The sequence below is a fragment of the Phyllobates terribilis genome, unplaced genomic scaffold (assembly GCF_046119375.1).
Source record: "Phyllobates terribilis strain yellow unplaced genomic scaffold, ASM4611937v1 Scaffold_3__8_contigs__length_932513732, whole genome shotgun sequence".
NCBI lineage: Eukaryota > Metazoa > Chordata > Amphibia > Anura > Dendrobatidae > Phyllobates > Phyllobates terribilis.
This window is the reverse complement of record NW_027362763.1, coordinates 890,397,587-890,424,874: the sequence shown is the minus strand read 5'-3', so window position 1 is coordinate 890,424,874 and position 27,288 is coordinate 890,397,587. Positions and strand designations below refer to the sequence as shown.

General features: G+C 43.8%; 1 protein-coding gene across 1 annotated transcript in view; it reads right to left on the bottom strand.

Moving 5' to 3' along the window:
- Positions 1 to 27,288, bottom strand: part of CCDC170 (coiled-coil domain containing 170) — a 252,314-nt gene that overhangs the window by 102,316 nt on the left and 122,710 nt on the right. The window contains exons 5-6 of the mRNA XM_073672707.1: positions 6,298 to 6,554; positions 4,439 to 4,580 (exon numbers count right to left, since the gene is read on the bottom strand). Of these exons, the coding sequence (XP_073528808.1) occupies positions 4,439 to 4,580; positions 6,298 to 6,554 (399 nt within the window). The remainder of the gene's footprint in view (positions 1 to 4,438; positions 4,581 to 6,297; positions 6,555 to 27,288) is intronic.

The window sequence follows — 27,288 nt, the reverse complement described above, 5'->3', positions numbered from 1 at the left end:
AGCAAGTTCAGAGAAGAGCGACCAGAATGGTGACTGGTCTGCAAGCCATGTCCTATGAGGAACGGTTGCAGGATTTGGGAATGTTTAGCTTGCAAAAAAGAAGACTGAGAGGAGACTTAATAGCTGTCTACAAATATGTCAAGGGCTGTCACATTGTAGAAGGATCATCTTTATTCTCATTTTCACAAGGAAAGACTAGAAGCAATGGGATGAAACTAAATGGGAGGAGACACAGATTAGATATTAGAAAAAACTTTTTGACAGTTAGGGTGATTAATGAGTGGAACAGGCTGCCACGAGAGGTGGTGAGTTCCCCTTCAATGGACGTCTTCAAACAGAGGCTGGACAGACTGAGATGATTTAGTGAATCCTGCTTTGAGCAGGGGGTTGGACTAGATGACCCAGGAGGTCCCTTCCAACTCTACCATTCTATGATTCTATGAAGTACTAAGCTTCTAGTGTTACTTATAAGCAGGCATTACAATATTCTTATTCTTTTCTAAAAAATAATATGTGAAGATTGTAGGAAGCGCTGCAGATTTTCACTGAGAAGCTATTTCCACTATTTGCCAGAACATGAATTAATGGATAAATCTGCATCTGAATGTAGATGTAAATTTATATGAAGACAAATATGTGGATTTAGGATGCAGACAATGTGTGGACGCCTGGAGGACGGCAAAGCAGCAGTGTAAAGCTATCTGAATTATAACGCTGGAGTGATTTATAATGCATGTATATAAGGACCCCTGGAGGAGCAAAATCTACACAATGGGTTGGTAATCTATAGTATACAGGGTTGATAACCATCCCCAAATTCCAGGACAGTTGGTAAAAATAGGGCCTTTTTTTGCCCAGTCCATATAAACAGTTTAAGGCGTCTATTTAAGGCATTTTTTGAAGCAAAAGAAACTTATACAGCTTATTTTGACTGTAACTATCATCATTTTACAGTTTATAGTGACTGCTGCTGATGTCTTATCAGAATTCTGGGCTGCAGACATGTATCAGATGGCTGCACAAGTCAAAAAATAGATTTAGAAAAAAATGTTTCAATAGATTCTTTTAATTAGTAATAAATAATAGGAGTAATATAAAGATGATAAAGGTGTTAGTTTTACAAATTTAAAATCACCCAAAAATTAAATAAAGAAAGAAATGGGCATACAAAAACATATAGCCACACTCAACTACATGTTCCTACAATTATATAAAACAACCTTTATTGATTACACCCAAATGAAATGTCTAAAAATATTGCATCATTTAAATTTATAAGTCATATTTTCCCTTTGACGAGAACCTGTCACCATGAAAATGTAGTGGAATCCGCAGGTGCCATGTTTACAGAGCAGGAGGAGCTGAGCAGATTGCTAAATACATTTGTGAGAAAAAACTCAGCATAACCTGTGTGTTAATCATTTAAACCTCTTTCTAGGATTTTCGGTCCAGTGGGCGGTCCTATCAGTGACTGACAGCTTTCTTTGTATAATTGTGCATACAGACATAGCTGTCAGTCACTTATAGGATCGACCAGTGGACCGAAAATCCCAGAAAAAGCACTGAAACATTCTCACAATACTATATATTAATCTGCTCAGCTCCCCCTGCTCTATAACATGGGGTCTGAATATAAGACTGCATTTTCATGGTGACAGGTTCCCTGTAAGTCCACTAACTTTCCTCTGATTATAAATAAAGCAGGATGTATGAGTATGAAAACATATAAATACACATATGATATCACACTATAGAATAAGAAAGCTATTCAAAGTAATAAACTATCCAAATAAACAATAAAGCTCATCTACTGACAAAATGTGGCATCCAAATATGGTAGATCGGAAGAAGAAAAGGAACAATATGTACAGTGCGTTGTGAAAGTAATTCGCCCCCTTGAACTTTTCTACCTTTTGCCACATTTCTGGCTTCAAACTAAAAGAAATAAAATTCTAATTTTTTTGGAAAGAATCAACAACAAGTGTGACACAATCGTGAAGTAGAACGAAATTTATTGGATATTTTAAACTTTTTTAACAAATTAAAAACTGAAAAGTGGGGCATGCAATATTATTCGGCACCCTTGAGTTAATACTTTGTAGCGCCACCTTTTGCTGCGATTACAGCTGCAAGTCGCTTGGGGTATGTCTCTATCAGTTTTGCACATCGACAGGCTGAAATTCTTGCATATTCTTCCTTGCAAAACAGCTCAAGCTCATTGAGGTTGGATGGAGGGTGTTTGTGAACAGCAGTTTTCAGCTCTTTCCACAGATTTTCGATTGGATTCAGGTCTGGACTTTGACTTGGCCATTCTAACACCTGGATATGTTTATTTTTGAACCATTCCACTGTAGGTTTTCCTTTATGTTTGGGATCATTGTCTTGTTGGAAGATAAATCTCAGGTCCCAGTCTCAGGTCTTTTGCAGACTCCAACAGGTTTTCTTCCAGAATGGTCCTGTATTTGGCTCCGTCCATCTTCCTATCAATTTTAACCATCTTCCCTGTCCCTGCTGAAGAAAAGCAGGCCCAAACCATGATGCTGCCACCACCATGTTTGACAATGGGGATGGTGTTTTGAGGGTGATGAGCTGTGTTGCTTTTACGGCAAACATATCGTTTTGCATTGTGGCCAAAAAGTTTGATTTTGGTTTCATCTAACCAGAGCACCTTATTCCACATGTTTGGTGTGTCTCCCAGGTGGCTTGTGGCAAACTTCAAACGAGACTTTTTATGGATATCTTTGAGAAATGGCTTTCTTCTTGCCACTCTTCCATAAAGGCCAGATTTGTGCAGTGTACGACAAACTCTCCCAGACTCTCCCACCTCAGCTGTAGATCTCTGCAGTTCATCCAAAGTGATCATGGGCCTTTTGGCTGCATCTTTGATCAGTCTTCTCCTTGTTCGAGATGAAAGTTTAGAGGGACGGCCGGGTCTTGGCAGATTTGCAGTGGTCTGATACTCCTTCCATTTCAATATGATCGCTTGCACAGTGCTCCTTGAAATGTTTAAAACTTGGGAAATCTTTTTGTATCCAAATCCAGCTTTAAACTTCGCCACAACAGTATCTGGACCTGCCTGGTGTGTTCCTTGGTCTTCATGATGCTTTCTGCACTTGAAACAGAACCCTGAGACTATCACAGAGCAGGTGCATTTATACGGAGACTTGATTACACACAGGTGGATTCTATTTATCATTACCAGTCATTTAGGACAACATTGGATCATTCAGAGATCCTCACTGAACTTCTGGAGTGAGTTTGCTGTACTGAAAGTAAAGGGGCTGAATAATATTGCATGCCCCACTTTTCAGTTTTTAATTTGTTAAAAAAGTTTAAAATATCCAATAAATTTCGTTCCACTTCACGATTGTGTTCCACTTGTTGTTGATTCTTCCCAAAAAAATTAGAATTTTATATCTTTCTGTTTGAAGCCAGAAATGTGGCAAAAGTTAGAAAAGTTCAAGGGGGCCAAATACTTTCACAATGCACTGTACATCTCATCCCATGTTCATTGGTGCACCCTCTTTGTGTACTTCTACTTTTTAATTTTTCTCATTTTAATTTGCATACTTAGATGCCACATTATTATATGTGATTTCTTTTGGTTTTGTGTTTTGTTTTTTTTGCACAGTACGTTATTCAAACACCGTAGTTAATTATTCAGAACGTCTAAATGTTTATGCTCCATATTTGGTCAAAAAGTCATCAAAAATTAAATTGCACTTTAAAGATGACTTGTCGCCAGGACAAAAGTGGCCAGATTTTGCTCTTGTTTTATTCCTGCTGCTCCACCGAGTATTCTCTTTCTTTTTTTTTTTAAGTCCGCTATATGCTTCTAGATATAGGGACCTTATTATTTAGTGCTTAGTCTTATGGTCTTTACCAAGGGGATGTTTCTTATGGGATTTTCTGTGGGCGCCTTTTTAGGCTGCTGTGCATTGTTACTCTGTTAGCCACAGTCAAATGGTAAAAACAATTGAAATTAGCATTAAAAAAAGAAGGCCCTTATCTCTGGAGCTGTATGGCAGATTTAAAAAAAATTACAAAATGAAAGTGAAGCAGTGGGCATAAAATATGACTTGTCATGGTGGCAAGTCCTCTGTAAGGGAAAGACCTGTCACCAGGGTTTCCTAGTATAAACTAAAGCCATTTTTAATTTATGGCATCAAGAGAATGCCAAGAGTGTGCAAAGCAGTCATCAAAGCAAAAGGTGGCTACTTTGAAGAACCTAGAATATAAGACATATTTTCAGTTGTTTCACACTTTTTTGTTAAGTATATAATTCCACATGTGTTAATTCATAGTTTTGATGCCTTCAGTGTGAATGTACAATTTTCATAGTCATGAAAATACAGAAAAATCTTTAAATGAGAAGGTGTGTCCAAACTTTTGGTCTGTACTGTATATACACACACACTGTAGTTCTTATAATCAGTACCTTGGACAATATCATCAATTCTGGGTCTTCTTTTCCCATATCTATACCCAAACTTGAGAACAGTTTAGTCACAAACTGACCATGACTCCGACTATTTCTAGACGCCTCAGATCTGCTATCTTCCAAATGAGCCATGTGTGTTCTAGATAAGGAGACATATATTTTTTCATGATTATAATAATAACGACAATCTAACAGCCAATTATAGACATCTGTAAAACACAAATCACCAGTCAGTGAAACAGGTAGTAACAAGTGATGAGCGAGCATGCTCGTTACTCGAGATTTACGAGCATGCTCGGGTGTTTTCCAAGTATCTTCGATGTGCTGGAATGTTATGTTAGAGTCACTCCATGTGCACTATTTGTGACTGTTTGACAGCTTTAATACATGTGAGGAATGCCTGTTTGTTACACATTCCTCACATGAATTAAAGCTGTCAAACAGTCGCAAATCATGCACACGGAGTGACTCTAACATAACATTCGAGCATGCTCGTCGAAAGGGTTACCAGAACATGCTCGCTCATCACTAGTAGTAACACTTACATATGTTCAGTTTGATGTGTATGATAGTAAACTGAACAAGCTCATCAAAAAATATTAAGGCATATGTCGCTCACCGTACAAATGAACAGACGATCTCTGTCGTTGATTTGGGTGCCAGTCCATCTGCTGACTCACAGAATTACTTCAAGTAGAAAAAGGATTGAACATCTGAAGTAGAATAAAAAAAACTCTTCAAGCTTTATTAAACGTCATGCATAAAAACAATATACAGGTAATGGCATGGTCACCTGACGCCTTTTTGGTGCACCGTGTTTTTATGCGTTGGACGTTTAATAAAGCTTGAAGAGTGTTTTATTTTAGCTCGGATGTGCCGTCCTTTTTCCCCTTTTTCTACTTGAACAAGATCATGATTGAGGGTCCGAGAACTTCTTTAAATGGAAGGCAGCTCTCTACCAATAGACAATGTGCATAGAGAGCCTGGTGTGGACGGAGTCAGTTTCTCAGCTTTGCTGCATCTTATATCTAAGAACTCTGATTGTGTCACTACTGCTGCACCCAGTAAACTAACTGATACATCGTTGGATTCCGGGTCACTTTGCTTACATCAAGCTGCTCTCAGATGAGGTTGCAAAATACCTGCTGACAGATTCACATAAAGTTATTACAATTATAACCACACATAAAAGAGCCACAAATCTTGTCTGCTTCATTTGATTGACTTGCCTTTGTCAATTAAACAAACAAGAAAACATGTTCACTTCATTGGTATTCAATAGGCAAAAGGTTATAATGGCCACATATACAGTAACCCATTAACAGTGGCTCAGGCTTTAGGAATTAATCTATTGTATGAATATCTCTAAGCTGGCTACTGAATATATAATAATCAAATTAGATTTTTTTTATACTTGATAAGTCTATTAACTATTACCCTCATACAGCTGTAGTTAAATGGAATCTATCAGGAGGATCAACTCTTGAACCCTATGAGAGGACTGCAGCTGCAAATGTTTAGATAATGAGACAAACTTCCCTTCTGTACTGTGTTAGTTCTGATCTTACTGCAGTGCTGTGAGTGATTTTGAGAGCAAAGTGGCAGTCATTACTTGGTTTACATTGGTAACTCTCCCTTTAATTTATAATAATCTCTGTAGGCAAATTCTCATGCAGATCTGTATAGATCTTAACAGCTCATCTACATATTAAAAAAATGTTGATTTCTCTGGAGCAAGGCATTGGATTGCAGATATCAAAGCATCACTGTATGTAACTTTCTATGACCTGCATGCCCACATGGCGTTGGAGGTTTGATCTACTGACAGATTCCCTGTAATAGAAGTGATAGCTTACTTTAACTTGGACTCCATTTCTTGTAGTCTTTCTTTCAGCCCTCGGTTTTCCTGAATGATTCCCTTTAAGGTCAATTCTGCTCTAGTTTTTGAATTTGCCAATATACCCGAATCTTCCTCTGTCTCCTGTAGCCTTGCTCTTAGAGAGGTGATAAGAGAGGACTGTCGTGCATTGTTTTCTTGGTAGCTTTCCACTTCAGCTTTTAGTTCTTGCAAACACAATTCCCTGGAGGAAAGCTTAGACCGAATATCAAGCAGCTAAAAAAAATTAAAACTAAGTTGCTGAAAATATTCAATAAGACTTTCAGTCAGTATAACTTCTACAATCTCCAATAGACACACCATTATAATAACTCAAAAGGTCACATGTAATGATAATTGTTGCTAAATCTACATTGAAGGACTTTGTAACGATAAAGCTAAACAATAAAGTAACCCTGGTAAAAAGTAAAAATGTCTTGACCATGCCTTTTTTTTTTTTTTTTTATATTATTTTTATTTGGGGATTTTTATAATATAGGGGAAAGGGAAAATAAAATGTAATATACAGTTACATCAACTTCAAGAAACCAAACTTGTAACATAAAAGAAACAAAGAAGAGAACATGGAAAGAGATTCGGAGGGGAAAGAGGAAAGGAAAAGGTGGAAGGAAAAGGTGGACAAAAAAAAGGGGAGGAGGGAAAGGTAAATGTACATAGGGAAAGAGGGATAAAAGGGAAATAAAAGCGAGATCATCCATATCATAGTTATAACTTCACAGGTTTTCAACTTATGTATATTGAAATAAAGAAATCTATATATTTTCTGGCTAAAAATAATATTTATGTAGAGAGGTTATTCCTCCCTGGGGAAAAGTATTTATTCCAGGAAGACCATCTAGAATAATATTTTTATTAGTTCCAATAGGTGACACTATAGAGTTCAAGTCCTCTTTTTCTCTGAAGAGGCAATTTGCATATTACATTTCCCAGAGGAGCATTGCACGGCGATTAAGCCTCCTTACCTTGACATGCCAGAGTTGGTATGTCACTCTCCACAAGGAGTAACGTTACCCCTTAGACATCAGTCCAGAGCCTCTCACCTAGCCAAATCAGTTCTCATACTTTGCACTGACGAGGGCCAGCAGCCCGAAACACCGTGTCTGAAAATTAAGATTCTGATTTGACTTTTATCCTAAGTCATATTGCACGACTCGTTAAACGATTGATTGTGACTTGTAGGATTGCTGCTTCCAATAGGTGGCGCTATAGAGTTCAAGTCCTCTTTTTCTCTGAAGAGGCAATTTGCATATTGATTTTATTTAGTAATTTAGAGATTTCTTTTCATATTGTTATAATTTTTGGACATGTCCAGAAGATATGTATAAGATTTGCTTTTTGTCCACAATTTCTCCAGCAAGAGTCAGAATGTTCCATGAATGCTTTAAGTCTAACTGGCATGAAAAACCAGCGCGATAATATTTTAAAGTAATTTTCATGGAGATTAGCATTGACATTAGATTTGTATGTTACGTCAATCGCTTCCCTCCACATTTCAGGAGAGAAATGAGGCTTTAAGTCATTTTCCCATTTTATCATGGGTTTTGATTTTTCAAAAACTGTATCAGAATTGAAAAAAGCATATATATTTGTTGTATTCCAAATATTATTGTAATGCACACGCCCGGACTGACTGGCGTGTGCGTGTATATGTAGTTATTCCACTGGACCGTACCGGAGAGTGAATGCCTGGAGGGGCGTAACTAAGTATCCACCCGATCCGACCAAGGTCGAACGACGGCATACGACGCCAGTGCACCAAGGAGGAACCGAGCAGAGGGACCAGGGGCTACTCCAGGTCAGACCCCGGACACGGCTGTTGACCCACACCGGGGAATACAGGAACAGGCAGGTTAGGCTGGCACACAGACGGGTGGCTGCTGGCGAGCACGACTGGTATGCAAACAGGGAGGTACTGACAGGTACGGCCGGTATGCAGGCAGGTGGATGCTGGTAAGCACAACTGGTATGCAGGCAGGGAGGTACTGGCAGGTATGACAGGTTGGAGCACAGAGTGGATAGGTCCCAGTACAGACTGGGACTCAGGAACAGAACCGCAGATGCGGTGGACAAACACAGCAGAGTGAGGCCGCCCGGAGCGGCGAGCAAGAGCAGGGCAAGACGAGACCTCCCGGAGCGGTGAGCGAGAGTAGAGCAGGACGAGGCCGCCTGGAGCAGTGAGCAAGAGTGGAGCAGGATGAGACTGCCGGAGCAGTGAGCAAGAGTCAGAGCAGAGCGAGACTGCCGGAGCAGTGAGCAAAGGGTCAGAGCAGAGCGAGACTGCCGGAGCAGTGAGCAAAGGGTCAGAGCAGAGCGAGACTGCCGGAGCAGTGAGCAAAGGGTCAGAGCAGAGCGAGACTGCCGGAGCAGTGAGCAAAGGGTCAGAGCAGAGCGAGACTGCCGGAGCAGTGAGCAAAGGGTCAGAGCAGAGCGAGACTGCGGAGCAGTGAGCAAAGGGTCAGAGCAGAGCGAGACTGCCGAAGCAGTGAGCAAAGGGTCAGAGCAGAGCGAGACTGCGGAGCAGTGAGCAAAGGGTCAGAGCAGAGCAAGACTGCCAGAGCAGTGAGCAAAGGGTCAGAGAAGATCGAGACTGCCGGAGCAGTGAGCAAAGGGTCAGAGCAGAAGTAGCGAGTGGACCACAAACTCACAAATGGAAGTACAGTGACAACGAGCAGGAGTTAGGTACGAGTTCAGACTCTGCAGAAAAAGGGAAGATATGGGCGTAGAGAGAGACGGGAAACAGGCTGAAAGATAGTTAGGGCAGGAACAGACACTGGGAAAAGACACAGACAACAGATCTAGGTATGCGGCCCCTAGAGGGCAGAAGGAACAGGCTAAGAGCGTGTTCACATGGGCCAGGAAATACAGCCTCCAGGAAAGGCAGAAAGACAGCTGGCTAGAGTGCACAGACAGGACACAGTTCAGACACAGGAACTGATACCGCAAGGCAGGAACATAGACAGGACCTGGCACATCAGTGACTAGAAGCCAACTGACAGAACAAGATGCTCAGGCAAGGATTCCAAGGAGGAGCTGGTATAAATGACAGGTGACAGACAGCAATAGGTTGATGAAGCATTAGGGGTGTGTCTGCAGCAGCTACAAGAAACAGGAAGTTCGGTGGGCGTCGCCCTAAGCAGCCAGAGCAGAGCAAAGCAGACAGTATGGAAGGCAGTCTGGACTGGAAATCAAGTGCGCGCTCTTGCACAGTGGGAGATGGACCACTATGCAAGGACGCCGCCAGGTATGTTACAATTATCGTTTGTAAAGTTTTCAAAAAGGGAAATATTAACTCTAGGAAGAGGCATAGGGAGATTAAATTTTTTCTAATATATTTCCTAAGCTCTAGAAAATTAAAAAATTCCTCCTCCGAAAGATTGTATAGAATTTTTAGGGTTTGAAAGTTAATAATTGCATCTTTTTTAAGACCTGTAATTAAAGCAGAGCAATTTAAAATTCCAAATTTTTCCCATTTATCAATCGGAAAATTAGGAAGGGCAGTGTGGAAAAAAGATATAGGAAGTTTTCTCTAATGGGTAGTTATTTTGGTTATTTTTTGTGATCTTATATAATTTCCTCCATAGTGTAATAGTGGATTTTATTAGTGTATGTTCGGGTAATGGAAGATTTTGGTCTAATAAATGCGAAATAATGAGTGCTGACAAAGAAAAATCCCCATTGTACAGCTTTTCCATTGCTGTCCAATTATTTTTCCCTTCATCTAGAAACCAGTGTTTGCTTTGGAGAATGATGTTGGTTTCAGAATAGGCCTGAATATTTGGTAGGCCCATGCCCCTTTTTCTTTTATTTTTGAATAATAAAAATGTTGCGATTCTTGGTTTTTTTGTTTGCCATATGTAGTTAGAAAGCTGTTTATGAAGTGTTTTTAGTCCATAGATCAGGGATTTGAATTGGTATTATTCTGAGAATATACTGCAATTTAGGCAAGATCATCATTTTATAAAAAAACGATCCTGCCCATCCATGAAGTGTTGATTTTAACAAAATTGTTAACAGTACTTTGAATATGTTTTTGTAAGCAATTTAAGTTGTCATCCAAGATTTTGTTTAAGGGGTTCGTAATTTTAATTCATAAGTAAGGAATTTGGGATTTTTCCCAGGTGTAGGGAAATTTCCTTTACATTGTTTTTTTTAATTGAGAGTCCAAAAAAAAATTAAGATCTCTGACTTTTTTATATTAATTTTGTAATAGGATACCGACAAGAACGCCTTAATTATTAAAGAAACAGCTCTTAAAGAATTAATAGGGTCCATAATAGAAATTAAAATGTCGTCTCCAATTTAATATTATCTGTGATTGAATGGAATGCCCTTTATGAGATTGTTGGTTCTGATGGTTTCAGCAAAAGGTTCCATTATAAGATCAAAAAGAAGCGGAGATAATGGCGACCTTGGAGTGTGCCATTTGAGATAGAAAAGGAATTAGAAAGTAGATTATTGACTTGGACCCTTGCTGATATATAGGGAATATAGGGAAAAGATGGCCTTAAGAATTTGTTCCTGAAAGCCAAATTTATATAAAGTAGCGCTCATAAAATCCCAATTGATCCTATCAAACGCCTTTTCGGCATCTAGAGAAATCAGAATGGAGGGGATTTTCCCCTTTCCACAGATGTAAGTTAATTCAAAATTCTCCTGGTTCCTTCTGAGACCTGTCTCCCCTTAACAAACCCTACTTGATCACAGTGAATTAATAAGGGTAAGATTTTTAGCAATATTTCAGAAATAAGTTTAGCATAAATTTTTATATATGTGTTTAAGAGGGATATGGGTCTATAATTCGAAATCGCCTCAAGGTCACTGTTTGGTTTTGGTATAACACCGATAGTAGCTTCTAAGGATTCTTTTTGAAGAAGGCCTTCGTTAGGAGCTTTATTAAACATGGATGTCTAGGGGCTGGATAGGTTATGTTTAAATAATTTGTAATATTCATTGGGGAGACCATCAGGCCCAGGAGATTTATTCTCTTGTAGTTTTTTAATGGCAATTTTTGTTTCATCTATGGCGAAAGGGGAATTTAGTGAGTTAATTTGTTCAGAACTTAGTTGCGGTAGGTTGACTTTAGAAAGGAATTGATTCATTCCTTTGATGTTTGGTTGGGTTGTATTCACATCCTCTTTCAGGTTATATAAAGAGGAAAAGAATGCTGCAAATTGCTCAGCTATGTCTTGCGGATGGACATAAGAGGCTCCATCTTTTTTAATAGAAATGACTCTTGATCTTATACGTTGTTTCCTAACTTTATTAGCCATGAGTTTGGTAATTTTGTTATAGGAGAAATAATAATCAAGTTTGATAGAGTTCATTAATTTATCATAATTATCCGTAAGCATGAATTTAAGTTCGGCTCTAAGATTCAGTATAACTGAATGGGTTTTATCTGTCGGGTTTTGTTGTTGTTTTTCCTCTTCATCATTAATCTTTTGAATTATATTTTGGATACTTTCTCTAGTTTTTCTTTTATGTTGTGAGTTTAATAGTATGAGAACTCCTCTAAGTACTGCCTTATGGGTGTTCCAAATAGTAGCAGGGGAAATGTCTTGTGAGATATTTTCTTGAAAGTATAGTATAATGGCATTATCAAATTTTGTTTTATACATTGGACGATGCAGTGGAAAAGAATTGCATTTCCACATTTTAGAGTAACTATTTGGTAGTGTGGATTTCAAAGAAAATTTGATAGGAGCATGGTCTGAACAAGTGATGGTACCTATTTGAATATCCTTAAATTTTTGTAGGGCAAGTAAATTAGTCAGAACCATGTCTATTCTTGAAAAGGTTTTATGTTTAGCAGAATAATAGGTGTATTCCCTTGAGGTCGAATTTAAACATCTGAATACATCAAATTACTGTTCCTTTATTAACCAATTATTTAAAGTAAACATTTTATATCTCGGAGAAGCCAAAGTATCCAAATTTTGCTCGGGGGAAATATTAAAATCACCAAAAATAAGTAAATTTCCTTTCTGGTGTCTCTGTACCCTTTTCATTAATTTATTGAGGAATGAAATTTGGCCTCTGTTAAGGGCATACACATTTACCATAGTGTACGTTACTGTATCAATAATGCAGACAAGAATATGGTAGCGACCATTGTTATCTATAATCTCTTCTAATAATTGAAAGGACCGAAGAGGATCTAAAAATATGGGGGAAATCTTTATGAGAAAATTTTCGTGGGTTAATTTGAGAGAATTTAGTTTCTTGGAATGCCACTATATCAGTATTGGAGCCTTTGGCTTCCCTTCAGGCGGAATATCTCTTAAACGGACTATTTAGTCCTTTGATATTCAGTGATAAAATTTTTAGCGCCATTAGGTTTTAAACAAGAAAAATATATATTATAGCCAGAAAAAAACATGTGTAGTGCTTTGTACAATATTTCAAAGCATATACCTATGGTGAAGGTAATAAATAAAATGCAATTCTGTAGAAAAGCAATCATAAAACAAAACAAAAACCAAAAGAAAGCCAGATTCTGATACTCCTTAGATGATCCAGGGAAAAATGTAGAGAACAAAAATATACCAGTTCTCGAACACCTCATCCTATAATTGGGGAAAAGAAAATTTGGGAAACTCTGCGTGTGAGACCTGGAGTTAAAGCAATTTTAAGTAGAAGAGAACTTGCATCAGAAGATAGCTTATAATCAGCAGTAAAATAAAATAGAACATAAACAAGGAAATTGTATAGCAAGTTTTCCTTTAAAACCTTCAACTACCATTACTCTTTAGTGTCTTCTATTCCTTCATGGTCGCAGTTGTATCCATTTCTGGGTATTTTGAATTGTTTTAAAAAATTCCATCCAATCTCTGTATCTTGTAACACGTTTGACCTTTCATTGAAAAATACTATGAGTTTAGTGGGGAAACCCCACTTATAGAAAATGTTGTTTGATCTTAAAATGGAGGTAATACCTGCAAAGGATTTTCCGGCGTTTAAAGTTTCTTTAGAGAAATCAGGAAAAACTTTAATCGACTCATAGGGGGAAGGTGGGTTCTTATGTTTTCTTAGGTAGTCTATAAATTGATCTTTTGCTTGGTAAAAGTGCACTCTAGCAATCACTTCTCTTGGTGTTTTTTTTGGAAGAAAGCTAGGTTTTTGTAACCTATGTTCTCTGTCGATTTTTAAATCTGCAGTAGGAAAGGATGGCAAAGATTTGTACAATATATGTTTAATATATGGAACAAGATCTGCTTGTAGCACATTTTCCGGGATACCTCTGAATTTTATATTGTACTGCTTATTGCGGTCTTCTAAGTCTGTAAGTTTTGTTTTAAGTACTTTAACCTCTTTTTTAAGCAAAGCATGTTCTATTTCTAAGGAATTCTGTTTAATAGATATAGATTCGACTTTTTGTCAGTTTCAATAATTTTGTGATTTATATTATTCAGTGATGTTTGTAAACTGTTAAATAGTGTTGAGCATTCCGATACTGAAATATCGGGTATCGGCCGATATTCGCGGTATCGGAATTCCGATACTTAATTCCGATACTTTTGCAATATCGTATACCGGAATCGGAAGTTCCCATAATGCAATGAGCCATTTTCATTTTATTCAGCCAATGAGGATCCTAAGAAGTGTGGGCACATCCTGTTAGGCATGTAGGCATCTTAACTAATGGCATGGCTGTAATTGGCTGCTGAAATGATGTCATGATGCACTATAAAAGCCGCCGCCGCCATTTTGAGCTCACTCTGCTGTGAATTCAGTTAGGGATAGGATACTGTTGTTCTGAGGGACAGTTTTAGCTACCTATTTGGTCTATTCTGCTTTACCCAAGCTACTTTATAAATCGCTGTGCCTTGCAGTGCTAGTGCACAGTTCTCTGTGCTGTTCACCGCTTTCTGCAAGGTCTCTGTGTGTGAGTGCAGCTCACCCTGTAGTGTGTGCTTCAGCCACGTCTGGTTATAGTGCACTCAGTGTGTGTCACTGCCTCATACATTGTCCTTTTTTACCAATTCATAATTTTTCCTGATATCTCCTATTAGTGTGGTGGTTCCATCCGTATTCAGCTAAATTGGTTCCAAACACACTATATAGGAGTAGATAGAGAAATTTTTTTGGTCTTGCAGCGCTAGTGCACAGTGCTCTGCATCTGTACTGTTCACCGCTGTCTGCAAGGTCTCGTGTGTGAGTGCAGCTCACCCTGTAGTGTGTGCTTCAACCACGTCTGGTTGTAGTGAACTCAGTGTGTGTCACTGCCACATACATTGTCCTTTTTTGCCAATTCATAATTTTTCCTGATTTCTCCTATTAGTGTGGTGGTTCCATCCGTATTCAGCTAAATTGGTTCCAAACACACTATATAGGAGTAGTTAGAGGAGCCTTTCTGCAGCATTGGGCCCTGCAGCCCCAGCCAGATTAGTATTAGCCTATTTTTTACAGCCTCATCTATTGCATTGTAGGTTACCTTCCTACATTGTAATAGCTACAAAAAGTTTGTGATACTATCGTTATTACATCTTTAGGCACATCCAGTGTCTTTTTGTGACAAAAAAAACCTAAATAAAGTTCACCAAACACTCCACTTTACAGTTGTGTAGGCCACATTAGCTCATATTAAAGTCTAGTCCACACTTTATAAAATTAGTGTTTCTTATACCTGTTAGCAGCTGTTCAGGAATAAGCACACTAAGCCCTTAGTACTTTTCTGCCTATCTTTATCAGTCTATTAAGATGAAGAAGGCAGGGAGTAAGGCATGTGGTCGTGGGCGTGGGCGTGGAGTTTCTGCAGGGAGAGGATGTGAGGATTCTGTGCCTGCAGGGAGAGGACGTGGGGATTCTGTGCCTGCTGCAGGCACCAGTGACTCAGCATCCCCCAGTTTTACCAGGGAACAGTCCTTTATGCGCAGCTTTGTAGGAGCTAGCCGTACCCCACTGCTGCGGGAGGACCAAATTGAAGCCGTTGTCGGATGGATGGCAGCTAACGCATCTACTTCAATTAGTTCCAGATCCTCTCAGGTCCTGAGCACTGAAGAGCACCCATCTGTCTCTTCACCACCTGCCAAATTGCCCAGGCAGTCAGAGAGCCCTGGACAGGAGCCATCTCTACTTCTGTTCTCTGAATCTCTTGGCTTGGAAAGAGGGGGCCAGCCAAGCAGAATTCGAGAATTTGAAGAAGAGGTAGTATGCAGTGATGCGCAACCGTTTTGTCTCTCTGAATCTGAAGAGGCGGGTGGGCCAGTGCCTATGGTCAGCAGCACACCTCAGTACGCATCTGATGATGAGACTCAGGTGCCACTTTCTGGTGCGTACTGTGCTGTCGAGACTACCCAGGAGAAGCAGTTGTTTGAAGAGGGTGGTGTAGATGATGAGGTCCTTGACCCATCATGGCGTGAGGGACAGGAAGGTGGTGGGAGCAGCTCTGAGGAAGAGATTCTCCGAACAGCCCAAAAAGGAGGGAGAGGGAGGGGGCAGACTTGGTTGCCTGTAGCCTCCACTTCGGCACCCATTAGGAGCATGGCTCTTCCAAAATCCAAAGCGGGCGCTCCCAAGACTTGCAGTGCCTGGTCCTTTTTTGACACAGTTGCAGATGACATTTGCTTTGTCAAATGCAAGCTGTGTAATCAGAAGGTGAAAAGAGGGAAAAGTGTCAGCAACCTCAATACCACAAATATGTGGAAACATGTGCGGACCAAGCACGTGGTGGAGTTACAAAAACACACTGAAGACCTAGGCCAACCTACAGCGCCACCTACCACCTCTTCAGCTCGTGTTGTAGCCTCTTCCTCCAGCTCACACACAGCTGGTTCAGCTTCCTCACAGGATCGCCATGGAAGAATCTCTGGCACTGTTGTACAGAGACACAGTGTAATTCCACCCACAGCACCACTTTCCCAGTCATCCTCACACTCCCAGGCCAGTCTACAGCCATCGTTAGCACAGGCATGGGAGAAAAGGCGCCCATACTCGGCAAACCACCCCCGAGCACAGGCTCTGAATGCTGGCATTGCTAAACTACTGGCCCTTGAAATGCTATCATTCAGGCTGGTGGAGACTGACACATTCCGTAACTTTATGGCATTGGCAGTCCCACAATACAACGTGCCCAGCCAATTTTATTTCAGCAGGCAAGCCGTCCCTGCCCTGCAACATCATGTGGAGGGAAAAATTAAACATGCGCTACAAAACGCCGTCAGTAGCAAGGTCCACCTGACCACCGATGCGTGGACCAGTAAGCATGGACAGGGACGATACCTTTCCCTCACTGCCCATTGGGTAAATGTTGTGGAGCCGGGTACAGATCTTGAGAGTGGCGCTGTACGTGTTCTGCCAACTCCAAGGATTGCAGGAATCCAGTCTGTACACATTAACTCCTCCTCATACTCCAGTTCCTCTGAATCAGCGCTGCAGGAGCCGTCACTGTCTACCTCCACATCGACCCGTGAACGGTTACCTGTTATGGTGACCAATATGAGCACAGCCGTGGCCAAACGTTAACAGACCGTATTAAAATTAATTTCTTTGGGGAATCGAAGCCACACAGCGCAGGAGCTCTGGAATGCCATCAAGCAGCAGAGCGACGTGTGGTTTGTGCCAGCGAATCTCCAGCCAGGCATGGTAGTGTGTGACAATGGCCGAAATCTGGTGGCAGCTCTGGGCCTAGGCAACCTCACTCACATCCCATGTCTGGCACATGTGCTCAACTTGGTCGTGCAGAGTTTTTTGAGGGACTATCCGGATCTTGATGCACTGCTTCACAAGGTCCGCATAGAGTGCGCTCAGTTGCGGCGTTCCAGCAATCCAAGATCACGCATTGCAGCTCTGCAGCGCCGATTACGTCTTCCGGAACATCGCATCATATGTGACCTACCCACCAGGTGGAATTCAACGTTACATATGTTGGAGAGGTTGTGTGAGCAGCAGGCAGCAGTAATGGAGTACCAGCTGCAGCAGGCGCAAACAAGTCGCAGTGCGCGCCGTTCACACTTCACCACCACTGAGTGGGCCTCTATGAAGGACATTTGCCACGTTTTGTGTGCCTTCGATTATTCCACGCAGATGGCGAGTGCAGATGATGCACTAGTCAGCATGACTATCCCCCTTATCTGCCTGCTTGAAAAAACACTGCAAGCACTAAGGGACGAGGTTTTGGAAGAGGTGGAGGATGAGGAGTCACAAATGCCATCTGCTTCTCTACAGTCTGCGCAACGTGGTTCCTCACAAAGGCCTAGGCAGGGGACACTTTGTGAGGAGGATGAGGAGGAGTCAATGGAAGACATCTGTCCAGAGGAGGGAGGTACACAATGCTCTAGTAGTCAGTATCTAGAGCGAGGGTGGGGTGATGCAGAGCAGGCAGAGATCACGCCTCAAGCAGGGGACAGCGTTTCTTGGCCAGTTGGCAGTCTGCAGCACATGGTTGATTTCATGCTGCAGTGCCTGAGAAACGACCGCCGCATCGCCCACATTCTCAACACGGCTGATTATTGGGTGTCCACCCTCCTAGATCCTCGCTACCGGGACAACTTACAAAGCCTCATAACACCGTTGAACCGGGAGCGTAAAATGCGGGAGTACCAAGACGCACTGGTGCATTCCATCATGTTCTCCATTCCATCCGAGAGCAGTGCTGCTAGTGCTTTACAAAGCAGCTCAGTGCGTCGAGGCAGTGGAGGAAGCTCTGCACAAAGAGGGAGCAGAAGCAGCACCTCAGCACAAGGCAAGACCAGTATGGCCGAAATGTGGCAAAGTTTTGTGTCCCCGCCGCCACAAATGTCTACACCATCACAGACGGCTCCAGTCAGCAGGAGGCAACGTTTCCGTCAGATGGTGACAGACTACATGTCTTGCCCTCTTAGTGTACTCCCAGACGGCTGTTCTCCCTTCAAGTTTTGGGTCTGTAAGCTAGATACATGGCCAGAGCTAAGTCAGTATGCATTGGAGGTGCTAGCTTGCCCTGCTGCTAGTGTATTATCGGAACGCGTCTTTAGTGCCGCAGGTGGTGTACTAACAGACCGTCACATGCGACTATCCTCCGATAACGTTGACCGGCTTACTTTTCTCAAAATGAACAAGGCCTGGATCTCTCATGAATTTGCCAGTCCTCTTCCAGAATAAATAATTGTTGGCAAAAGCATCCAGGTCTCCTGTTCTGTTCATGTTTCTACCACCTGAACTGTAATCCCTGAGCTCCAACACCACCAGTTGGCACTCGGAAGTGCCGTCTGCACAGTCAACACTTGCTGCCGTGTCATTGGGGTTCAGTAACGTCAGCTGTTCCCCGACTGTGCGGACGGCAATTTCTCCTGCTCTGTCCACATTCTCACTACTACAGATTTTAAAGTTGCTCCAATTACACCTCTGGCTCCTCTGTTTTCAGTATTATCCCTGAGCTTCAACACCGCCAGTTGGCGCTCGGAAGTGCCGTCTGCACAGTCAACACTTGCTGCCATGTCATTGGGGTTCAGTAACGTCAGCTGTTCCCCTGCTGTGCGGACGGCAATTTCTCCTGCTCTGTCCACATTCTCACTACTACAGATTTTAAAGTTGCTCCAATTACACCTCTGGCTCCTCTGTTTTAAGTATTATCCCTGAGCTCCAACACCGCCAGTTGGTGCTCGGAAGTGCCGTCTGCACAGTCAACACTTGCTGCCGTGTTATTGGGGTTCAGTAACGTCAGCTGTTCCCCTGCTGTGCGGACGGCAATTTCTCCTGCTCTGTCCACATTCTCACTACTACTGATTTTAAAGTTGCTCCAATTACACCTCTGGCTCCTCTGTTTTCAGTATTATCCCTGAGCTCCAACACCGCCAGTTGGCGCTCGGAAGTGCCGTCTGCACAGTCAACACTTGCTGCCATGTTATTGGGGTTCAGTAACGTCAGCTGTTCCCCTGCTGTGCGGACGGCACTTTCTCCTGCTCTGTCCACATCCACTGTACTACTGATTTAAAACCTCCTCCAAATACACCTCTGGCTCCTCTGTTTTCAGTATTATCCCTGAGCTCCAACACCGCCAGTTGGCGCTCGCAAGTGCCGTCTGCACAGTCAACACTTGCTGCCATGTTATTGGGGTTCAGTAACGTCAGCTGTTCCCCTGCTGTGCTGACGGCAATTTCTCCTGCTCTGTCCACATTCTCACTACTACAGATTTTAAAGTTGCTCCAATTACACCTCTGGCTCCTCTGTTTTCAGTATTATCCCTGAGCTCCAACACCGCCAGTTGGCGCTCGGAAGTGCCGTCTGCACAGTCAACACTTGCTGCCATGTTATTGGGGTTCAGTAACGTCAGCTGTTCCACTGCTGTGCGGACGGCAATTTCTCCTGCTCTGTCCACATCCACTGTACTACTGATTTAAAACCTCCTCCAAATACACCTCTGGCTCCTCTGTTTTCAGTATTATCCCTGAGCTCCAACATCGCCAGTTGGCGCTCGGAAGTGCCGTCTGCACAGTCAACACTTGCTGCCATGTTATTGGGGTTCAATAACGTCAGCTGTTCCCCTGCTGTGCAGACGGCAATTTCTCCTGCTCTGTCCACATTCTCACTACTACAGATTTTAAAGTTGCTCCAATTACACCTCTGGCTCCACTGTTTTCAGTATTATCCCTGAGCTTCAACACCGCCAGTTGGCGCTCGGAAGTGCCGTCTGCACAGTCAACACTTGCTGCCATGTCATTGGGGTTCAGTAACGTCAGCTGTTCCCCTGCTGTGCGGACGGCAATTTCTCCTGCTCTGTCCACATTCTCACTACTACAGATTTTAAAGTTGCTCCAATTACACCTCTGGCTCCTCTGTTTTCAGTATTATCCCTGAGCTCCAACACCGCCAGTTGGCGCTCGGAAGTGCCGTCTGCACAGTCAACACTTGCTGCCGTGTTATTGGGGTTCAGTAACGTCAGCTGTTCCCCTGCTGTGCGGACGGCACTTTCTCCTGCTCTGTCCACATCCACTGTACTACTGATTTAAAACCTCCTCCAAATACACCTCTGGCTCCTCTGTTTTCAGTATTATCCCTGAGCTCCAACACCGCCAGTTGGCGCTCGGAAGTGCCGTCTGCACAGTCAACACTTGCTGCCATGTTATTGGGGTTCAGTAACGTCAGCTGTTCCCCTGCTGTGCGGACGGCAATTTCTCCTGCTCTGTCCACATTCTCACTACTACAGATTTTAAAGTTGCTCTAATTACACCTCTGGCTCCTCTGTTTTCAGTATTATCCCTGAGCTTCAACACCGCCAGTTGGCGCTCGGAAGTGCTGTCTGCACAGTCAACACTTGCTGCCATGTCATTGGGGTTCAGTAACGTCAGCTGTTCCCCTGCTGTGCAGACGGCAATTTCTCCTGCTCTGTCCACATTCTCACTACTACAGATTTTAAAGTTGCTCCAATTACACCTCTGGCTCCTCTGTTTTCAGTATTATCCCTGAGCTCCAACACCGCCAGTTGGTGCTCGGAAGTGCCGTCTGCACAGTCAACACTTGCTGCCGTGTTATTGGGGTTCAGTAACGTCAGCTGTTCCCCTGCTGTGCGGACGGCAATTTCTCCTGCTCTGTCCACATTCTCACTACTACTGATTTTAAAGTTGCTCCAATTACACCTCTGGCTCCTCTGTTTTCAGTATTATCCCTGAGCTCCAACACCGCCAGTTGGCGCTCGGAAGTGCCGTCTGCACAGTCAACACTTGCTGCCGTGTTATTGGGGTTCAGTAACGACAGCTGTTCCCCTGCTGTGCGGACGGCACTTTCTCCTGCTCTGTCCACATCCACTGTACTACTGATTTAAAACCTCCTCCAAATACACCTCTGGCTCCTCTGTTTTCAGTATTATCCCTGAGCTCCAACACCGCCAGTTGGCGCTCAGAAGTGCCGTCTGCACAGTCAACACTTGCTGCCATGTTATTGGGGTTCAGTAACGTCAGCTGTTCCCCTGCTGTGAGGACGGCAATTTCTCTGCTCTGTCCACATTCTCACTACTACAGATTTTAAAGTTGCTCCAATTACTCCTCTGGCTCCTCTGTTTTCAGTATTATCCCTGAGCTCCAACACCGCCAGTTGGCGCTCGGAAGTGCCGTCTGCACAGTCAAAACTTGCTGCCATGTTATTGGGGTTCAGTAACGTCAGCTGTTCCCCTGCTGTGCGGATGGCAATTTCTCCTGCTCTGTCCACATTCTCACTACTACAGATTTTAAAGTTGCTCCAATTACACCTCTGGCTCCTCTGTTTTCAGTATTATCCCTGAGCTCCAACACCGCCAGTTGGCGCTCGGAAGTGCCGTCTACACAGTCAACACTTGCTGCCGTGTCATTGGGGTTCAGTAACGTCAGCTGTTCCCCGGCTGTGCGGACGGCAATTTCTCCTGCTCTGTCCACATTCTCACTACTACAGATTTTAGAGTTGCTCCAATTACACCTCTGGCTCCTCTGTTTTCAGTATTATCCCTGAGCTCCAACACCGCCAGTTGGCGCTCGGAAGTGCCGTCTGCACAGTCAACACTTGCTGCCGTGTCATTGGGGTTCAGTAACGTCAGCTGTTCCCCGGCTGTGCGGACGGCAATTTCTCCTGCTCTGTCCACATTCTCACTACTACAGATTTTAAAGTTGCTCCAATTACACCTCTGGCTCCTCTGTTTTCAGTATTATCCCTGAGCTCCAACACCGCCAGTTGGCGCTCGGAAGTGCCGTCTGCACAGTCAACACTATTTGCCATGTCATTGGGGTTCAGTAACGTCAGCTGTTCCCCTGCTGTGCGGACGGCAATTTCTCCTGCTCTGTCCACAATCTCACTACTACAGATTTTAAAGTTGCTCCAATTACACCTCTGGCTCCTGTGTTTTCAGTATTATCCCTGAGCTCCAACACCGCCAGTTGGTGCTCGGAAGTGCCGTCTGCACAGTCAACACTTGCTGCCGTGTCATTGGGGTTCAGTAACGTCAGCTGTTCCTCTGCTGTGCGGACGGCAATTTCTCCTGCTCTGTCCACATTCTCACTACTACAGATTTTAAAGTTGCTCCAATTACACCTCTGACTCCTCTGTTTTCAGTATTATCCCTGAGCTCCAACACCGCCAGTTGGCGCTCGGAAGTGCCGTCTGCACAGTCAACACTTGCTGCCATGTTATTGGGGTTCGGTAACGTCAGCAGTTCCCCTGCTGTGCGGACGGCAATTTCTCCTGCTCTGCCCACATCCACTGTACTACTGATTTAAAACCTCCTCCAAATACACCTCTGACTCCTCTGTTTTCAGTATTATCCCTGAGCTCCAACACCGCCAGTTGGCGCTCGGAAGTGCCGTCTGCACAGTCAACACTTGCTGCCGTGTTATTGGGGTTCGGTAACGTCAGCTGTTCCCCTGCTGTGCGGACGGCAATTTCTCCTGCATTGTCCACATCCACTGTACTACTGATTTAAAACCTCCTCCAAATACACCTCTGGCTCCTCTGTTTTTAGTATTTACCCTGGGCTCCAATACCGCTAGTTGCTGCTCAGAAGTGCCGTCTGCACAGTCAACGCTTGCTCCAGTGTTATTGGGGTTCAGTAACGTCAGCTGTTCCCCTGCTGTGTGTCCGGCAAATTTTCCTGCTTTGTCCACATCCACTGTACTACTGATTTAAAACTTGCTCCAATTACACCTCTAGCTCCACTCTGTTTTTAGTATTTACCCTGGGTTCCAGCACTGCCAGCTGGTTCTCGGTAGTTCCATTTGCTCTTGTACCTTCTACTACCCATCCGGGTTCCAGTACCGTCAGCTGGTTCTCGGCAGTGCCTTTGGATTAGGTGCCTCCTTCTCGGTATCCAAGTTCCACCAACGTCTGCTGGTTCTTGGTAGTGCTTTCTGGCACAGGTACCTCCTGCTTAGTAACCGAGTTCCAGTACCGTCAGCTGGTCTTCGGCAGTTCCATTGGCTCTTGTACCTTCTGCTACCCATCCGGGTTCCAGTACCGTCAGCTGGTCCTCGGTAGTTCAATTTGCTCTTGTACCTTCTACTACCCATCTGGGTTACAGTACCGTCAGCTGGTTCTCGGCAGTGACTTTGGCACGGGTACTCCCTCCTGCCCAGCCTGGTTCCAGCACGCCAGCTGTTTCCGGGTAGTGTCAACGTCACTTTGCCTCCAATGCGTTGTCCTGTCATGTTGCGGTCGGGTTAGTCGACTCTATGGTGCCTGCAGTTTAGGTGACTCCTATGTGGGCTGCGGGATCAGGCAATGAAGGCTGGTTCCATAGTGCCAATAGGACAAGCACCCCCTGTAGGACTGTGGGTTTTGGTAACTGCGGCCGGCTCGCGGCCTTGAACTTTTTTTTACATGGGTACCTTCTGCTACCCATCCGGGTTCCAGTACCGTCAGCTGGTTCTCGGCAGTGCCTTTGGATTAGGTGCCTCCTTCTCGGTATCCAAGTTCCACCAACGTCTGCTGGTCCTTGGTAGTGCTTTCTGGCACAGGTACCTCCTGCTTAGTAACCGAGTTCCAGTACCGTCAGCTGGTCTTCGGCAGTTCCATTGGCTCTTGTACCTTCTGCTACCCATCCGGGTTCCAGTACCGTCAGCTGGTTCTCGGTAGTTCCTCAGCTTTCTTGTACCTTCTGCTACATTTCCAAGTTCAAGCTTTTTGAAATGGTTCTTGGTAATCACTCTGGATCTCCCTGACGAGGACCCTGAAGACGAGGACCCTGAAGACCAACCCTAAGAAGACGAGGACCCCGAAGACAACGACCCTGAAGACGAGGACCCTGAAGACCACCCCGATGAAGACAAGGACCCTGAAGACCACCCCAAAGAAGACGAGGACCCTGAAGACCACCCCGAAGACGAGGACCCTGAAGACCACCCCGAAGAAGACGAGGACCCCGAAGACGAGGACCCCCGAAGACGACGACCCTGAAGACCACCCCGAAGAAGACCAAGAAGATGACCCTGAAGAAGTTGACCAAGAGGACAAAGAAGAGAAGACAAGCACCAAGATACAGAAGAACAAGAGACAGAAAACCAAGAAGCAGAAATACAAGAAGCTGCAGAACAAAAAGCGGAAGAACATTAAGACTAAAAATCAGAGCAAAAGATAATATCTAAATTATAAGCAGAAGATGACTAAGCAGTGTATGGGGGTGAGTCCGTTCCTCCTCGTGGTGCCCCTGGAAAAGACCTGCTGCTGCAGGCCAAACTGAACGCGGACAAATCCTGTTGTAAATCTTTTGCGACGGGCAGAACGAAAGGTGTAATGTCCAACCTTTTATAGATGACAACTACAGGAATGCCTGTCACAAATAAGAATATGATGAAGAAGAAGAATATGAAGAAGATGAAGTAGAATATGAAGAATGTAAAAAAAAAGAATAATACGAAGAAGGTGAAGAAGAAGAAGATGAAGAAGGTGAAGAAGAAGAGGATGAAAAAGATGCTGAGGATGATGAAGGAGAAAGTGTGGGAGAAGTAAAAAAGAAGGTGAAGAGCATAGAAGTAGTGAAACATAAATATCTGACAAAATATAAAAATACTTAACATAGTCAATATTTCCGTAACTCAGAACGTCTTAAAAAAAATATTAATTCCTGCTATTCCATTTGATTGGGCTAAACCTCTATGCCTTTATTGTCTCCCCCACCTCCCCCAATACATTCTACATTATTCTTAGTTGTTTTCCTTCATGTAGAATTAACCTACAAGGAAAGAAAGGGTTTATTTTCATTCCGATATTTCTGTCCCATTGACTTGCATTGGTTTCCGGTATCGGAATCGGCGATGTCCGATACTTTTTCGGTATCGGTCCGATCCAATCCGATCCGATATTTCCCGATATCGGAAGGTATCGCTCAACACTACTGTTAAACCTTTTGTTCATATTGACATTCAGTTGTTGTATAGTAGATGTCAGAAGGTCTAGTATATACTTCTCTGAAGCTGAAAGGTTTACAGAGTGTCCAGTTGTTGGGAATGTTTGGGAAATATCACTAGGAATATTTTTAAAGGTAGGAACAGCAAGGGTGGAAGGGCTACTTGTACAGTCCATTCTACGTCGTTGTTTATAAGGTGTCACATTTGGTGAGTAGTCCTCTGAAACCTTATCTGTTTCTACTGAAGGTGTGTCAAAGGGATTTTTATTATCATTCTTCCCACAAGCAAGCTCTTCCCTTTTATTTCTTGACAGTGAACCCCCTGCAAGAAATGTCATGTCCAGATCCACTATTTGTGTGCTGGCAGATTGGGTCACTTTATTATCATATAAGTCTGTATTGCTGCTTGTCACTGAGGTACTATGTGACTGTGCGGCGGTTTCAATTACCGACGCCCCGGCTATTATATAGTACGCGTGTGACTTGCTGTTTGTGCTGAGCTGAGGAGGTTTCCCCGAGTGTAGGGACTCCTCCAGGGCTTGGGAGTAGTCCTGCTTCTGGGTGACATCAGATCTGCCAGCTCTATTGCTGGTACGGCGCTTCTTATTGTGACGCCCAGCAGCACTTGGTATCATAGATCCTAGAAGAGTGCATTGATGGATTCTTCCACAAGAGGCCCCCATAAACATTCACACATCTCCACCTTCCACCTCAGACCAGCAGAGGGAGCCCGTAAGGGAGATAAATGGGGAAGGTGGAGCCAGGCAGTTCAGTTCCTTTGGAGAGTTCAGCAAGCACAGACCTGAATACAGAGTCGAGCTCAGCTTAGTCAAGTCTGTTGAGAGAGTTCCTGCAGAGGAGCACAGTCCAGACTCAGTGTAGCTCTGAACAGTGAGCTTTAGGTGTGCCGGCGCCATAAGATCGGTGAAGCGCGGCAAGCTGCCGTTAGTGTGTATAGCCTAGTGAGGGCCCGAGTAGGCCGAAGGCGAGTGGAGAGTTAGTACCTAGGGGGCAGAGGAGCTTAACCAGCTCACCCCGAAGAAGTTACCGGACACCGGGTCCGAGCTTACCGGGATCTCTATGACCCAGTAAGGTATAACTGGAATCCCTGGAGAACTACAGGTCCCAGGATCGCTAAAGTGCTGATACGTAACAGAGACGGGAAACACATAGGCCCCGCAAGCTGAGTGTAACATACCTGGCGGCGTCCTTGCATAGTGGTCCATCTCCCACTGTGCAAGAGCGCGCACTTGATTTCCAGTCCAGACTGCCACTCTGGCTTCTTTCCATACTGTCTGCTTTGCTCTGCTCTGGCTGCTTAGGGCGACGCCCGCCGAACTTCCTGTTTCTTGTAGCTGCTGTAGACACACCCCTAATGCGTCCTCAGCCTATTGCTGTCTGTCACCTGGTATTTAAACCAGCTCCTCCTTGGAATCCTTGCCTGAGCATCTTGTTCTGTCAGTTGGCTTCTAGTCACTGATGTGCCAGGTCCTGTCTATGTTTCCTGCCTTGCGGTATCAGTTCCCGTGTCTGAACTGTGTCCTGTCTGTGCACTCTAGCCAGCTGTCTTTCTGCCTTTCCTGGAGGCTATAATTCCAGGCCCGTGTGAACTCGCTCTTAGCCTGTTCGTCCCGCCCTCTGGGGGCCGCATACCCAGACTCGCTCCTGTATATCGCTTCAGTAACTGTTCTTGTCTGAACTGTCTTCTAGCTTCTTACCTGTTTTCTCTGTATGTTCGTTTGCTCCCTTTTTCTGCAGTGTCTGAACCAGCACTTGGCCTTACCTAGGCTCGTTCCTGCATTTTGTTGCAGTATCTGTTCTTGTCTGAACTGTCTCCTAGCTTCTTATCTGTTTTGTCTTTATGTCCGTTTGCTCCCTTTTTCTGTAGAGTCTGAACCTGCACCTAACTTCTACTCGTTGTCATTGTACTTCCGTTTGTGAGTTGGAGTCCTTTCGCTACTTCTTTGCAAGTACCTTGTGTGTATCTGGTTCTGCCTTTCTTTTCCAGTCTGTTCCATGTGAACAGAGCCCTGTCCCCTTTGCTTTGTCTTTGTTTACCGCTTCGGCGATTTATCTCTGTCCTGTCTTACTTACCGCTTCGGTGGTTCCTGTCTGCTCAGCCTTGTCTACCGCATCTGCGGTTTCGCTCTGCTCAGCCTTGTCTACCGC